General features: G+C 31.0%; 1 protein-coding gene across 2 annotated transcripts in view; it reads left to right on the top strand.

Moving 5' to 3' along the window:
* LOC145662456 (fatty acyl-CoA reductase 1-like) overlaps nt 1-17,018 on the top strand; it is a 117,019-nt gene that overhangs the window by 92,464 nt on the left and 7,537 nt on the right. For both annotated transcript variants that reach the window (XM_081728050.1, XM_081728049.1), the window contains exons 5-7: nt 199-308; nt 10,379-10,571; nt 15,360-15,599. In XM_081728050.1, the coding sequence (XP_081584176.1) occupies nt 199-308; nt 10,379-10,571; nt 15,360-15,599 (543 nt within the window). The remainder of the gene's footprint in view (nt 1-198; nt 309-10,378; nt 10,572-15,359; nt 15,600-17,018) is intronic.

The following is a 17,018-nucleotide window of genomic DNA, read 5'->3' as shown; positions in this document are numbered from 1 at the left end:
CTTACCAAAACTGTTCATAAATAGAGGTGTTAACTTCTTGATATATAATCTTCAACTCTGTAATTGTACTGCAAATTACTCATATGCAAATTTTAATTAAATTATTAGTTAAGTTTGAATACGTATATCAAATACAAAAATGTATTTTCGCCTTTATTACACGAGTATCAAACATATGTACTTTTTAATACCTTTTAGACTTATTGGAAAGCTCCCCAACTCGTATGCCTACTCGAAAGCGCTGTCTGAAGGTATAGTAGCGGCAAACATGGACAAACTACCAATTATAATTTTGAGGCCCTCAATTAGTAAGTATCTATTAGGCTTTTATTCTATAACTTGGGTTACTGACGATTTAACAATAGAATATTGCTCAAAAGTGTGGAAGAATAGAATGATTTTTAGGAAGAATAGAATGAATACTCGGTATCGACATTCGGTTAAGATTATGTTTATAGGAGTCGACATAAACTATGGACAATCCTGATCCTATTTGGACAACAGTAATATGTATGCTTCAAGTGTTTCATAGAATTTGTCATATAGATAGCACTAGTGTCAAACGACCATGGTTTTTGAATAGTATTATACTGAAAGCCCGTTTCTTGACGAAACCTCCTTTATATGCGTATTTACCATGTGCAACCGTGTTTCCATGCGGGAGACACAAAACCTCAGACAACTACGTGATCGATCTCTATCAAATTTAGCCAGGATGCAGAGTCAAACGTTAAGACACAAGTTCATTGATGGAGATGATCCATTCACCGGAAGTGGTTAAAATAAACCATTTCCGGTTTTAAGGTTGATCGCTATAAAGCAAAAAAGCACAGATAGCGAGAAGCTATTTCCTGCAATCGGTGTTCCTTAAGAAGTGTTCTCTATAAAATTGTGACTGGATGGTCAGCGCCCCGATGACGATGATAAGGTGAAAACGGTTATGTTGTAATGGTTGTCAAATCAGGAGATAGATTTCTATCAGGATGGAATTTAAAAACTTTTTGTACGATACGATAAGTGCGCTAATATTGGTGAAAACTATGGAGGAAAGTAGATTAAGATACAGGCTTTCGTGTAACAATAAATTTGTTACAAAAAGTATACTTTTTTAAAATTTGAAAACGATATTTCCTTTTTAAACAACACGTCTCGTGATATCTGTAAGTTTCTGGATTCTTTAAACAAAGTAATCATATTTATAATAACTTAAATATAACATTTGAAACAATACACATTATTGAGATCATTAACATCACTCATACGATTGAGTAAAACAGTAGGTACATTGATCAGACAGAGAAAAGCAATTTCTTTTAATTTTCTTAAAAACTAAATTTTTATATGCAAGAACTCCATATTTAATTTTTCCTACAATGTTAATTTTTATAATATTATTATAATTTGTTGCAAATTTCGTATATTAATAGTATTAATTCAATTTTTCTAAGTTTTCAATTGCTGCAATTAGTTATTCATGTTGTGATTTGACTAGCTTATATATGGACGTAATGATACTAATAATCAATTTTGTTTATCATTGAAATACAAATATTTAGGATTTTTTCTAAATTATGTGAATTTATATAATTTTAGCATTATCGTATTCTAAATATTCGATTTCTTTAATTGGGATAGATAATTTCAAAATTATTCAATAAATAAATCCGATCACTATTAAAAATAGCCGGATTATATTCAAAGTCTTGTATATGTTTACATTCCCATACGTTTTAATATAATGTTACCATGAAAACAGACGTGAAAACTCCTGATTCGAGGAACGACTGGGGTTGAGATTAGAGTAGTGCAAATAAACGAAAATTGTATATAATTTTCGTTCCTAAAGACATTTAGCAATTTTGCTAAATTTAGCGGAAACAAGGTATGTCAAACACCTGAAGTGTAAATAAATAAAGCCCAAAAAGAAGTATTGAACTGAATGTATGTAAGAAAATCTATCAGATAAAACAACTTGGGAAAATATATTTAAATATAAAAATACCTTTTATTTCATTAGGTTTTGAACATGTTTAATCTGCTTGCTAATTATTAAAGCTTGAAAATTACAGAAACAATCTTTATTTTGGCTTAAAGAATTCTTCAAAATTAAGTTAGAACTAGATATAAGGTTTTGGCAGTAGGTACATGTGTATTCTTCTTCTTCTTCTTCTTCTTCTTCTTATTATTATTATTATTATTATTATTATTATTATTATTATTATTATTATTATTATTAATAATAATAATAATAATAATAATAACAATAATAATAAAGTTTAATGATTTATGTAAATTGGGCCGCTATTTTAGCAGCTGTAAGTTATATCCCTACGAATGCTAAAAAGGAAATTTTACTTAAAAATTAATATATATCATTATATAGAAATATCAATCTAACTCATCATAAATCTGTCAAAATTTTAAATTAGAAGATGTATTCCACGTTTGTCTTTGAACACGTGAGACCCGTATTGCTTTTACTAATTAGAAAATCATAATTTCTCATAATTGGATATACGCAGAATTGTTATGAAATAACATTAAAAATGCAAAGAAATTATTCAGCTTAATACTGAAATAAAATTGTATGTCGAACTGATTAATTTTTATTCACTGCAAATTATATATAAACATTTTACACAGGAAAGGAAAAGAAAACTGTATTGAACATCTAGTAACAGCTGATCTGAACTAATTCACATTTTTCTTAACAGTTGTCGCTGTAATCGGTTTTGAATAGTTACGCAATTCTCAAATTTTTACTAGAATAAATTTCAAATGTTCTTATAAAGTTGTGCTTAGGTCTTTACATGCATAAATTACGAAATATAAACTCGTTTTCTAAACATCTAATGTCAAGATACATATAAAATCGAAATACTTGCATGCTTCCTATACATTTTATTACATACATCACTACCTAATTCTAATATTGGCTTCTACATAACTTGAAATGACCTACTATTTGTATTTAATACGAGGGCTATCCAGAAAGTAGATTACGTTTTGGAATAAAAAATCAACAAAGTATAGGAAACAAATTTTATTATATACAGATGAAAGCCACACACAAATACTACTTTTCGACATAGTCACCATTCAAATTAAGGCATTTATCGTAGCGATGTACGAGCTTGGAAATTCCTTCGTCGAAAAATTCGGCCGCCTGCGACTTCAGCCACTTCGTTACCTCTTCTTGCAGCTGTTCGTCGTCATCAAAACGCTGCATAGCCAGCCACTTCTTCATTGCTGGGAATAGGTGGAAGTCGCTCGGTGCCAGGTCGGGACTGTACGGCGGATGAGGAAACAACTCCCACTGAAAAGATTCAAGAACTTCACGCGTGACATTTGCCGTGTGGGGCCGGGCGTTGTCGTGAATCAACAAGATCTTAGAGCTCAACATTCCTCTGCGCTTGTTTTGAATTGCTCTTCTGAGGTTTTGCAGAGTTTGGCAATACCTTTGAGCGTTTATTGTAGTGCCTCTTTCCAGGAAGTCCACCAAAATCACACCTTTTCTGTCCCAAAAAACAGTCGCCATCATCTTCCTTGCCGACATTGTTTGCATGCATTTCTTGGGTTTTTGGGGAGAACCTGTGTGCCCCCACTGCATTGATTGCAATTTCGTTTCACAGTTCACGTGTTTCACCCATGTTTCGTCACCAGTAACGATGCGATCGAGTAAAGAGTCACCATCCTTATTGTAGGCGTCCAAAAAGTGCAACGCTGCAGCCATTCGCTGATTTTTGTGGTCCTCTGTCAAGATTTTTGGAATCCATCTTGCACAAAACTTGTGGTAACCAAGCTTTTCGCTGATGATTTCGTGCAACAAACTTCGCGAAATTTGTGGAAAACTCAAAGAAAGTTCCGTTATTGTGAACTTTCGATTTTCACGGACTTTAACATCGACTTTTTCGACAAGTTCGGCAGTCACTTTGCTGGGTCTCCCACTTCGATCTTCGTCGTGAACATTGGTTCGGCCATTTTTAAATCTTATGACCCACTGTCGCACTCCACCTTCAGTGATAATGTTGTCCCCATACACTTCACACAGCTGCCGATAGATTTCTATCGGTTTACAGTTTTTTGCTGTCAGAAACCTTATTACTGCACGCACCTCGCAGCTCGCGGGATTTTCAATTAACGCAGACATTTCAAACCGTCACAGTATCTTAACGGATCACAGCACGAACCTCTCACTAGCACGGCTAGATGCCGACTGAGCTGCGCAACGCTCTGACCCCAAGATGGCCGCGCTAGCCCCGCCCCTAGCGGACACAGACGAAAACGTAATCTACTTTCTGGATAGCCCTCGTATTTCACATTTCATTTCTTATAGTTAAACACCAATGTTATCAAAACATAACTTGAGACACTAAGCATGCATCTGTATCAGAAGCAAAATAGCAAGGTAGTTCGAACTAAATATTTATGGAAATTAAATTTGTAAACACCAGCAAAGAATCGTTGTAAATAAAAGTGTTCATTGAACTGTAATTGTTCCATTGACATTAATTTGCTGTAATTATATACATAAAATAATTAGTAATCCACAGAAGAAAATTGGTTTAAAGGATATTTCGTTACCATGAATTTAAAGTCATTGAATTTTAAAAAATCAGAATTACATTTTTATTCACCAAGACTCTTTCATTTTAACAAAATAAAATGCTATTTGTTATCTTTGGCCATGGTTTCAAAATTTCCACTTCTGCCAGTAAAAGTAATTTGAGCTGTAAAGTTAAAACTGTCAAAATGTTATTTTTAGTTCTAACTTAATTTAGAATAATTCTTTAAGCCAAAATAATTATTCAGTTTTCTGTAACGCTCAAGATTTAATAATTAGAAAGCAGATTAAACACGTTCAGTCACTGATGAAATAAAAGATATTTTTACTTTTAAATATATTTTTCCAAGTTGTTTTATTTAATACATTTCCTCGTATAGATTCAGTTCAATATTTCTTTTTGAGTTTCACTTATTTACACTTCAGATGTTTGATATATCTTATTACCGCTGAAATTAGCAAAATTACTAAATGTCATCAGGAACGAAAATTAATACAACTGTCGTCCATTTTCACTACTCTAATCTCAACCCTAGCTGTTCCTCAAATCAGGAATTCACACGTCTGTTTTCCCAGTAACGTTACGTTAAAATGCATGGGAATGTAAACATATACAAAATCATGAATATAATTCGCCTATTTTTTAGATAATCATCGGATTTATTGATTGAATAATTTTGAAATTATTTATCCCAATTAAAGAAATTGAACATTTACAATACTAAAATACTAAAACTGACGTAATTTAGAGAAAAAATCCTAAATATTTGTATTTTAATGGGAAACAAAATTAACTATTAGTGTCACCATGCCCATATATAAGCTAACCAATTACATGAATAACTATCTAATTGCTGTAAATGAAAACTTGGAAAAATTGAATAATTACTATTAATTTATGAAATTTGCAACAAATTATAAAAATTAACACCATAGGAAAAATTAAGTACGGGATTCCTACATTTAATATACACATGTAGGCTTGACTCGTGGCTTGTTTAGTTATTGTATGTCGCAAATACTATTTATTGAAATGAATACAAAAAAAGGAAAACAGCAAACAGTTATACTACATTATTGAATTACTTTCTAAAATTGAATCAAATTGAAGACTGCTGGTACAACAAATTTAATGCATGACCACAAGTTTAATTTTTAAAAATCGAAATACAGAGTATGTTAGTAAAATATGAAGTTTTATATTGGAATATTGTCATTCTGCAACATTTTCGTACACAATAGCAACCTGACTTTACTTGAAGTTATCCTGCCAAAATAAACAAATATAATGAATTATAAGCTTATATTACAGCTTCTATGAGATAGTAAGTAGTCAAAGTACGTTCATGAATCTTAGGAGGTTATGCTACCGTACAATGTACAGCCTTGTTCAAAAAATCTTGACCACCGGCCATCGGTAGAAGACGATGTTTTGACAACCGTACATAGGAAATTCTAATACTTTGAGTCTAAATAAACCTTTCAATTGACCATTGAAAATACACTTTGTTTAGTTTAGTTCCGAGTATTGGTAAGATTCCAGAGCTTTTAGAAAAGAGTTGGGTGGCCAGGTTTATTTGAACAAGACTATACATTACTAAGTGTCATAAAAGAAATTTAACGTGCTTCTTTTTAATTTTAGTGTAGTTCCAGTTTTGAACACATATACAATATAAGTATTTTTAACGATTTTTTATTTCAGCTTATGAACACAAATGAGATATGTGAGAATTGAAATGATTCTCGTGTTATATCCGTGTTTTTATTTGATTTCAAATCTCTTCTACTAAAGCGTCACAATAGTTACAACCACTTTCTTCTTCGGAACTGTTAAAACCACTTTAAATTGTATAAATTTGATAATTATAGACACCAACAAAATAATTCTTCAAGTAGTTGTGAGAAGTAAATAACTAATCATTGACTAAATATTTAAATGTATATAAACATTTAGGCTTCTAATCTATAACTATTGTAACGGTGTTGAATACTGCACCAGCTTTGTTTTCTATCCTATTGATATTTTTCTTGAATTATTTTCTCGTTTTCTCCACACAAACTGGAATGTAAATGATTTGAATTCGCTAATTTCTCCTTTAAAATTACTTAAATGACCCTTACTTCCTGAAAATTAAATTTTGTTATATATATTTTAATATTTAGTAATCAAATTAAATGTATGTAGTATTTAAATTAAAAATTATACAAGTTTTCATCTTGAAAAAGAGAAAGAAACATTTTACTGACTTTGAAGACGAATTCAATAAAAACATATGATTCAAATTCCACTCATTTGGAAGAAAATAGAGAAATAATTTTTCATATACCTCAATAGGTTAAAAGGAACGATGATGTAAGTATTCAACGTTGGTAAGTATAATAACTATGAATTAGATAACAATGTTCGCACAGAGGAAATTCCTGAAACGATTACAGCAGGTATGACCAATCGCTTAGCGAAGTAAAATCAAGCTTTTAAACAATTGATATATATACAAGTATATTATTGTTGCATATTAGCTAAGGTAAAACTACGGTGTTTCCCCTACCACTTTGTGCTTACTTGTAACTAATCTGTGTTCATCGTTCGTATATTCAATGTTATTTGAAAAGCTTTCCATTCATTGGGTTCATAAGTTTTTCTTATTACATGATTTTTTAAAGTTTTTCATACGTGAGCATTGAATTGATTTCAAATTACATAAAATACGGATGAAACGCCAAAAGATCATTTCAGTTATATTCTGTTAAACTAACAACTTTACAGTGTAAAGTATATGAAATAAAATTCATTTAAATTTGAAAGCCAACCGTAACTATTATGTAAGCTTATTCGTACTTACTTTTCATTCTAATATAGTATATATTAATATTTTACCTTGCAGCTTATTATTTGAGTATTATAGTTCTTCAAAAGAAACAAAAGATAATTGAATGATTTAAGATGGTTTGCTTCGTATGCATAACATTAAATTCGTTTTCAGGTCGATCGCAGAAGTAAAATATTGATTTTGAAATATTTGTTACATATATAAAAAATACAAAATTTAAAATATTTGGTTATAAAAACATAGCTGCAACAGAACCTTGGAATAATAGTTGCGCAGATTGACTGCAACTAAAAATATTACTTTATTGTCAATTCAGTACAAAGCATGTTCTTTTAAAATTTTAATAAGTATGCTTTCACAGTAACATAAATTATATAACAGAAAACAATAATCTTTTATTTGTTTTATTAATATTAGATTTCTGTCACTCGACTGGAAAGAGCATACACATCATATGCTCGTTCTTAGATAAAAAAATAAAAGATTATGCTATTCTAATTTCTTTTGAATAGAAATTACTCTGTAATAAAAAAATAAGTAAAACATGAAACGTTAAATTGAATTGTCAATAACTTTGATGTTAATAACACGTTTACTTATCTTTTTGTAAGTTATCAGTTATCAAGTAACTGAGTTAAATATCTATAATCATCTCATGATATTTTCTGATATGATCTATATCTTCAAGATGTCTTATTGCTTCTAAAGTATTTTATTAATTATAAATAACTACAAAAGTTACATTATTTATTGATTTATCGCAGTTGCCTAAGTTCTCAAAAACACACACTATTATTGTAAAAATAATTCGTTTACTTAATTGAGATTTTTTAAGGATTATGCGTAAGATTGTATTATTGTTGTAGTACTGTCACAATTTCAACTTAATTTTTATTTGTATTTGATATTGATTCACATATTACTATTTAAATGTACTCAATAATTTAAAACAATTTAACTTTTCAAAACAATTTAAAATTTAAGTTTTATTTTGTTGAATGCAATATATTCGATATAGCACATTCTTTTATCATACTTTATAATATGAATAAACTAAATGAAGAGATGTCGAGTAGAATCACACTTAAACGTCATTAAAACTTAGAACTTAAAAGTCATTAGAACTTCATCATAAAAATATGAATTAAGATATTGTAACTAAATATATCTTTCTCATTGAAATAATGATATGCCTACTTGTAAACATTCTTATTTATTAGAAATTATCAGATCAGATAAGATGAATTGATTTTTATATTATTTACCACTACTTATATTTTATAAGAACATTTGTATTATTATTTTATATATATATATATATAGTGTATGTTCCTCGTTTTTAATAAAGTACTGAACATGAACTTAATAATAATAATACTTATATAAATTACTTAACATTAAAAAAATCAATTTGCTATGGTTAGAAAATACTAATTCTTATACGAATAAGTTTTGTTTTTACCTCAAAAATTTAAAAAGTAGAACCTCAAACTAATCATATTTGTAACCTATTATTTAAGCTACATAAAATATATTTGTTCTTAGTTCAATGATATAATTGAGATAAATATATATATGATAAACTGTTCTCAACTACGATATGTCATATCTCGGTATAATTGGACAGAAATAAATGCCTTTTGTCAATAAAAATATTTGCAGATTAACAACAAAATATTACAACATAATGTACTACAGAATAATATTTAGTATAAAAGTTATAAATGATGTTTTTGGTATTACTTCGAAGGAAATTTTAATGAGGGTACAAGAAAACTCAACTTAAAGTGTTTTGAACGTATGAGCATCTCTGTGCATTATTAATATTTTATCTTGAATACCTAGGTATATGCTATCAACATAAGTAAATTGTCGTGAAGGCAACCATAGGGGAATAGTCACAAGATTTTGTAAAGAACATTTTTGTGTTGTTTTTTTGTATATTAAAATATTACATTTTGATTATTCCTCTATATATTTCAGCAGCGTAATAACTGAATTTATCTTTAGAATTCAAAATTAAATATCTATACTTTTTTTCTAGCAAATAACTTATATTGTATTTCTTGAACCGAAAAGAGGACCCAATTTCCAACTATACAAGTTCCGTAAACTACCAACTCAGACGAAATGATATATATGTCTAACGTGATAAAAAAAATCTCTTTCATCTAGTTGTATATACAAGAAATTGATTTACTAGCATCTACACAAGCAAATGAAATAATATTATAGATGTTCTAAGTACTAGACTGTTTATTCAAAAATAGTTGTGTAAATTTAACATTCAAATTTCTTTAAATATAGACTTTTAACTTTTGTACAGTGACTTTGTAGTTTTCAGATAAGGAATAAGACATTTTGATAACTAATATTGGTGTTTTTATATTTTCAGGTTTGTTTCAGAGTTTTATGTTTGACTCCAGAATTGATGATACAATAATATAACTTAGAAATCTTTTGACACAAAACAGATTAAAACAAGGATACTATCTGGAAATATATTATAAAATTATATCAATATACTCTAATTGCATACTTGACATTGTTGCTACAACTGTTTAAAAATGTTAATATTTGTTAAGAAATAACAATAAGTATATGTTTATTAGTTAGCATTACAAGTACATTTAGTTACCTAGCATATTGGAAAGTAAGTTATTAATAATCTTTGAAGCGGACATTCAACTTATTGCGCGATACTTTTCAAGTTAGCTTAGGCACATATGATTTTTATTTCATATGTTATCTTTTCTTACACCTAACACTTTAGCATATATCACAGAAGCTTGAATTCAAACTGCAATGATAGAAAAGTTTGTAAGTACTTTACTTAATTTGTTAGATTGGGAGCACTTATCCTCATTAAGATAAAGAAAAATGATCATAATGTTCATACGTATATCATGAGTGTTAAGTTATTAACATTTTGCTTACAGATTTTGAGAAATACATTCTTTTAACTATTTATTCTACTTTACAGTTGTGCCAATCTGGAAGGAACCTCTTCCAGGCTGGACAGATAATATCAATGGCCCCACCGGGCTCATGATCGGAGCAGGTAAGGGTGTCATCCGAACAATGTACTGTAAAGAAGATAATTATGCTGATTTTGTACCTGTTGACATCGTCTGCAATGCTATGCTCATCGCTGCATGGTACTACGACTCTTACAGGTATGTTTTTGGTCTTTTGGGTTGGGGTAATAAACAAAAATCTAAGACGAATAAAAATCAATTTTTACTTTAATGGTTTGAAAAATAGATAATACATAAAGATGTTAGAAACAAATGCTTTTACACAAATTGTATTGTGGTCGACTGAACATATAGAGTTGAGTTGATTTTGAGTTTAACGTCCCGTTCAGCAGCGAGGCTATATGAGGCGTGGACCTACTGATTAACGTGGAATCCGAATCACATTAGCTCCCGCCGGGAGTCGAACCCGGGTCTCCCGCGCCAAAGGCGCGTGCGCTAACCGCTTAGCCACGGAGGAGCTCTCTGAACATATAAAGAATTCAAGTATAAACATAAATATATGTATAGTATATAGAACAGGATTCAAAATTTGTGCTTCGGCAGTTATCATGTACACTCACAGGTATAAAAAGTAGCCCTTGTATTCTTAATCTACTTTGGATTGTCTGTATTAACGAACTCGCCAGACATAATTATTCTAGCTATTTATTAAAAAAAGAGTTCAAAAATTCGTTTTCGTTCAAGTTATCATGGGAGTAACAAACTGTAAGCACGATCTTTTACGGTCTTTCTTGATGGTCCTAATAATTGGGGGCTCCGTTAGAAGGTTTAGCAGGCATTTTTCGTTGCTCAGCCTATTAAAACCATTATGTTAAGGAAGATGTGAGGAATAGAAATATCACATACTTAAGGAATTTAACGAAACCGTAGTTTCGTAAGGAAAGTGCGAAATTATTTTTGTTTTTCTTTCTTTTTGCCTTTTATAGTCTGCATTTAAGACGTTAAAATTAAAACTGAATGTACACAAACTCTAAAACCAGAAAACACACGTAGTTACTCTAAAACAATAGAACATTGCTTTAATATCCTGTTGAAAGCACATAATGGATATTGGAAAGCACATAAATGATATTGGAATTTTATTTGAGTTTTTCCCATTCACTTCTGCAGATTCGAATTAAGCTATGCAAAATTGTGATAATATTATAAGCTGATACAAAATACTGACTAATAATAATATTTAATTATAACATTATACAGTATGTTTTATTGTGTACAAAGGTATTTCAAGTTTTATATGCTCAATTGTAGGCGTACGTACCAGGTTTTTACATTTCAATAGGGAGTAGATGGAGTGAATGAAGGTTAATTTACATTATTTCTGTGAAATTTATCTAATCCTTACGTTACACCCTAACTTACTTTTAGAAATCTGATAAACAAAAGAATTAAAGTTGGCTATAATAATTAACTACCAGTCAGTTAGCGCCATACACTCTTGATGCAAAACGATGTCAATGCAAAATGTGTAGCTGTACATCATGTTGCAATGAACAATCTTATCAGCTACTTGCTCCATGTCTATATATTCTATTTCGTCACGACGAACATCAGGATGAATAGATGATTTCTAACATTTTCCTGAAATCAGGTCAGGGATTTCTTGTTCTACCTTATTACTGGATAACTCAAACTATAAGAATATCAACGATGTGAATAGTTGTTACTATTTCTATTATGATAGTAGTACTAGTATTATAGAATAGTAATTTAGGATAATTATTGGTATTTAAAAATAATATCTAGTTTCGTGGTTGAAAAGTTCTTGCAGTACATTACCCACCAGGCATGTCCTACGGGACACACACTTTCATGCCCTCCCCAAGTTGGTATCTATATTTGTATGTACAATAATTCTATGAGTTTCGGTTGTCTTGGAATTGATTCTAAAAAATAATTTTGTTATATTTGAAATTAACGAGAACGTGATTGGTAAGAAACTAATCTCTATGTAATTAACAATAGGCACGGAAAGGAACACCAAACACCAAACAACGACTTTTTCAAACTGCCTTCATCTTCTAAACTTTTTTTCCTAGTAAGCTGGGGTCAGTTACTTAAATTTCTTAAAAGGAATCACAGACTTCAATATTTTGGAAATGTGTTATACAGAAAATCACAACGTTACCTTCCATTAAATTATTGTAAGTAACATAATACATTTTAACGTTATATTACCTAGACCGCAGAAGGTAATGATATAACGTAAAACGTGATATATAACATTGCATTATATTTGATTTTTTCTAAGAATCATCATGTACACAAGGAAATAACTGTCACTCGACCTGCCCACCTGCCCTACAATATTGTGAATGAAGTTTATACTGTTAAATTATTATCGATTCCAAATGTATGATTAACGCCGTTTTGTTTGTTTTACAAATATTTTGATTTTTCATAGTTGACTGTACATTTTTTTAAAGTGAGAGTACTTTATCTATTTCATAGTTATATATATATATATATATATATTGTCAATGCAACATTCTAACCATTGAAATATTACAACACGTGTCTCACAACACTTGCATTTCAAGTACTAATCTAGGAGTGGATAAAGTGAAGAGGTAATTCAATATAAGGATATCATTTAAGAATCATTCAATGAAGTTTTATTTTATGTAACTCAGAATATTAATTTGAAAAGTTGAATTTATGAATGTTATTAAGTTTGATATATGATATGTCTTCATTTTATTAAATTATTAATCGAAATTAGGAGATTTACGCGTCATTTGTTACCGTAATTAATCATTTTCATCAATATTTACATTACTAACTATATATATAAAAAACAATTATTTTAAACTCAGTGACATAGACCTAGTCTGCATCTGAAAATGTTAAATCTCAATTAAGATTAAGAAAGAAAGAATTATAATTCGAGTACAAATCAACTTTTACTATGGGCAAGGCTCTGAAATTTTCAGGCTAAAAATTCGGGACACTAAGAAAATTTACAGTATATTCGATTATGCGCATGTTGATATTTGTTGATTATGTTGAGATTTGCTAAAATATCAATTAAAGAATAGGTCAACACTCACCAAGAGTGGATGACAGACAGTAGATCTTTCCTATTAGTTACGTACTGATGACTAATAAAAGAATAGATTATTCCTATCAGTTGAGTATATCGATGACTAATAAAAGAGTAGATTGTCCCTATCAGTTGAGTATATCGATGACTAATAAAAAAAGTAGATTATTCCTATCAGTTGAGTATATCGATTACTAATAAAAGAGTAGATTATTCCCATCATTTGAGTATATCGATTACTAATAAAATAGTAGATTATTCCCATCATTTGAGTATATCGATGACTAAAAAAACAAATAAATTATTCCTATCAGTTGAGTATATCGATGACTAATAAAAGAGTAGATTATTCCTATCAGTTGGTATCGGTGACTAATAAAAGAGTAGATTATTTCTATCAGTTGAGTATCGATGACTGTAGGATACGATTGATATTATTTAACGTTTTGGAAAAAACCGGGACATTTGGAGGTCTGAACAATTTTGTGAGAGAACAAGTTATGTAAATATGGGATTGCCCCGGGTAAACTAGGACATCTAGGTACTCTAATTGTGCTATACATGTTTAAATCACATCTTCCTAAAATTCTTATAGTGCAGATTAAACCAACGATATTTAATGGATACAATACGGAAAGGAAAGATTGTTCTTAGGACAGTAGAAGGAAGAAGTACAGAGTAAAAGGCGTGCATATATTTTTTAAGGACCTGGGGTCTCATTACGTATTAGACTTCACAAAATTTGTCATGGCAATACAAGCCAAAATGTGACAAGAAACCAATAATTATACCAGTGATTATTGCGAACTAAAACATAAATTTTGCGTTCCATTGCCGCAAACAAATACGTAATGAGCCCCTAGTATATAGAGAAACCGTGTCTAATTACAAATTATATTTTCTTCTTGCTTCTAAGTTTAAAAAGAAACGGTTGTAATACATATATACATTTATTTTCTTCAGTAACAAAAATTTACAAGTGTTTTCTTTTCTTTTTTTGTCTAGAAATAATTATTTTACTCTGTTGTTAAAATTTTGAAAGAAACATAAAGAAAATCTTTCTATTTCTACTTCTCACTTCAACCGGGTAGGTGGTGTTCAAAATAGAATAATTTAACTGTCAATATTATTTAATCTAATTTACATAATTAATGACCAATTTTAAACCACAACTCAAACCTCAAAAACCCATTTTTATGAAACTCTTTAAACAAAGCCTTTGGATCATTAACCCTTTACCGCATGCCATGCCATATATGGCACATACCCTTTTTTCACTTTAGTTTTTTTTTGTGATTTATCAAAGGCATCAAATGACTGTTTTGTCTGCTGTGTGATATTGACGTGATATGAATAAGAGATTTTGGTGTCATCTAGCATGTTCTTTTTGAGTTGTAAGTGTGCCATATATGGCATTTACTTATTTCTCGTCGGAATCAAATGAAAAATCTAAAATTCAAGTTTTAATTCATTTTTCAAGTTCCCATATGAGGATTTCCAATACTGATTATTTTTTTCGCTAAAAGAAAAAATGCAGAAAGGAGTTAAAATACAAATTAGAACATAAATCAAAAAGTGCTTCCCCGTCGCCTCGACACGATAAATAGGCCATTTTTATAGTCAATTACGGTAATACTAAATATACATTGCTTATAAAGAACTGCCAGATCTTGTTCAATCTGCTGGTCTGGTAGTGCTTCTCTGAAATTTTTTGATAAAATCCACGATTTATTAGGTGATTGTAAACGGTTAGTTAAATGGCCAATCGTTCTATTAGTTCTGTCCTACCTTCTTTCCTCTGTTGTGAAGAAAACAAATATCGTATATTAAATATTAATTATGTGTAACATTCAGTATTAATGCTTTGTATGCTCTCGTTGTAGAAATAACGACTATCGAGTGTTCAACCTGACTTCGAGTACAGAATTCCAAGTACCTTGGGCAGAGATCATTGAGATGGGCAGACGTGTGATGCAGAAACTTCCACTGAACAACGTCGTTTGGTATCCTGGAGGAAGCATGAAGAAGAGTCGACTCCAGCATAACATCTGTGTCTTCTTCTTCCATCTGATACCTGCATACATCATAGACTTCCTCATTCTTCTGGCCGGACACAAGCCTGTGTAAGTTGTTGCATGAAAATTAGAAAGCAGAGTGCAAACTTTTTGTAAATATAGGATGTTTGCTTTAATCACTATAGTAATCTCTAACGTGATAGGCAGCTTTTAACACCATTCTGGGAACAACATGAATACCAGTGTCCAGGAAACGAGCATACAATTAATCAGATGGAAATGGAGAAACAGAAGAGAATATTAGAGCACTGCCCCACAAATATTGTAGAATACGTTCATTGGCAAATACCTCAATCTGGTTCCTCGGTCTCCACTTAATTTTTCTACAGGAAATATGTCGAATATGGTAGTTTCCTGCTTCTTACACTCGCGAGAGGAAATCCACTGGGATGTCTGAAGCATAAGGTGAAGAAAGGGCTAATAATGCCTGTAGGAAAAGCAGGATGTAGATGGATAGAATCCAGCAAGTAGGAAAAAACACTCTACATCTTGATCCCAACATGAGATAAAACTACGGAGCTCAACTGAAGTCCGAACAACGGAAGACAGAAAACTAGATGTCCTTCTTATGGTAAGCATGTTAGTCAGAATTGAGCCCACTACAGAACAGACATTTTGAGTCCAGAAACGTTGCAGCCAATGATTGGATTTCGGAATCGTTTCCTAAGGTTAAGTTTAGCAGGTGAAATTGAGTTACAGTAGTAGGATCTCTATCATATACATGCATGCTAACTAATTCGAGTATGCCCCGTCATATAGCAGCATGTTTGAACACGTTCTGGGGCTAGTATTCCTCACAAGAGCCGTACTGATTTAGGTATCGGGAAATAGCCATCATTGCGGATTTACGTCCCGTATTTGCAGTCGGACTTCGCATGGGAACAGTGTTTTCACCCTGAATCTAACATTCACCAGCACTTCCTTCACTCAGTTCAGTGTTCCCTTTGGTAGCCAATCAGCTGGCAGTCACTGTCAAGTCACTGCCACCTTCTGCAGCCAGTCACTGTCAAGTCAGTGTCCCCTATTGCAGCCACTCACTGTCAAGTCAGTATCTCTCAACTAGTCAGCTGAAAAATCCCATCGAAAAAAGGTTTTCTTATCTTCAGATTCTTTTGTTCCTCAATACAGCCGACTTCGGCATCTGACGAGACAGTAGTAGAAGTGCTGTCTTGACAGAATGTTTGTCTTTAACATGCGTAATTCCAGGTTAATTCTTTGTAAGCCAGATGCGTTTATGGCTCTAGTCAAGTAATAAGACTACTTCTATTAATATTTCAACTTGAGCCTATGTTTAGTTCTTAAGAAAACACAAACTATACATGATTATATTGAGACGATACAAGACGAGATTGTATACAGTCTCAGTCAACAAATAGCAGTCTCGATCTCGGTCTTGTCTTGATCAGCAGATGCTTGTCTCGACCTCGAACTGTGTCTCGAGAGCCAAGTCTCGATAGTCTCAAAATA

Source organism: Thermobia domestica, chromosome 10 (assembly GCF_964235325.1).
Source record: "Thermobia domestica chromosome 10, izTheDome1.hap1.1, whole genome shotgun sequence".
In the NCBI taxonomy this organism is placed as follows: Eukaryota; Metazoa; Arthropoda; class Insecta; order Zygentoma; family Lepismatidae; genus Thermobia; species Thermobia domestica.
The sequence above is the reverse complement of the archived record's forward strand: the minus strand, read 5'-3'. Positions and strand labels throughout refer to the sequence as shown.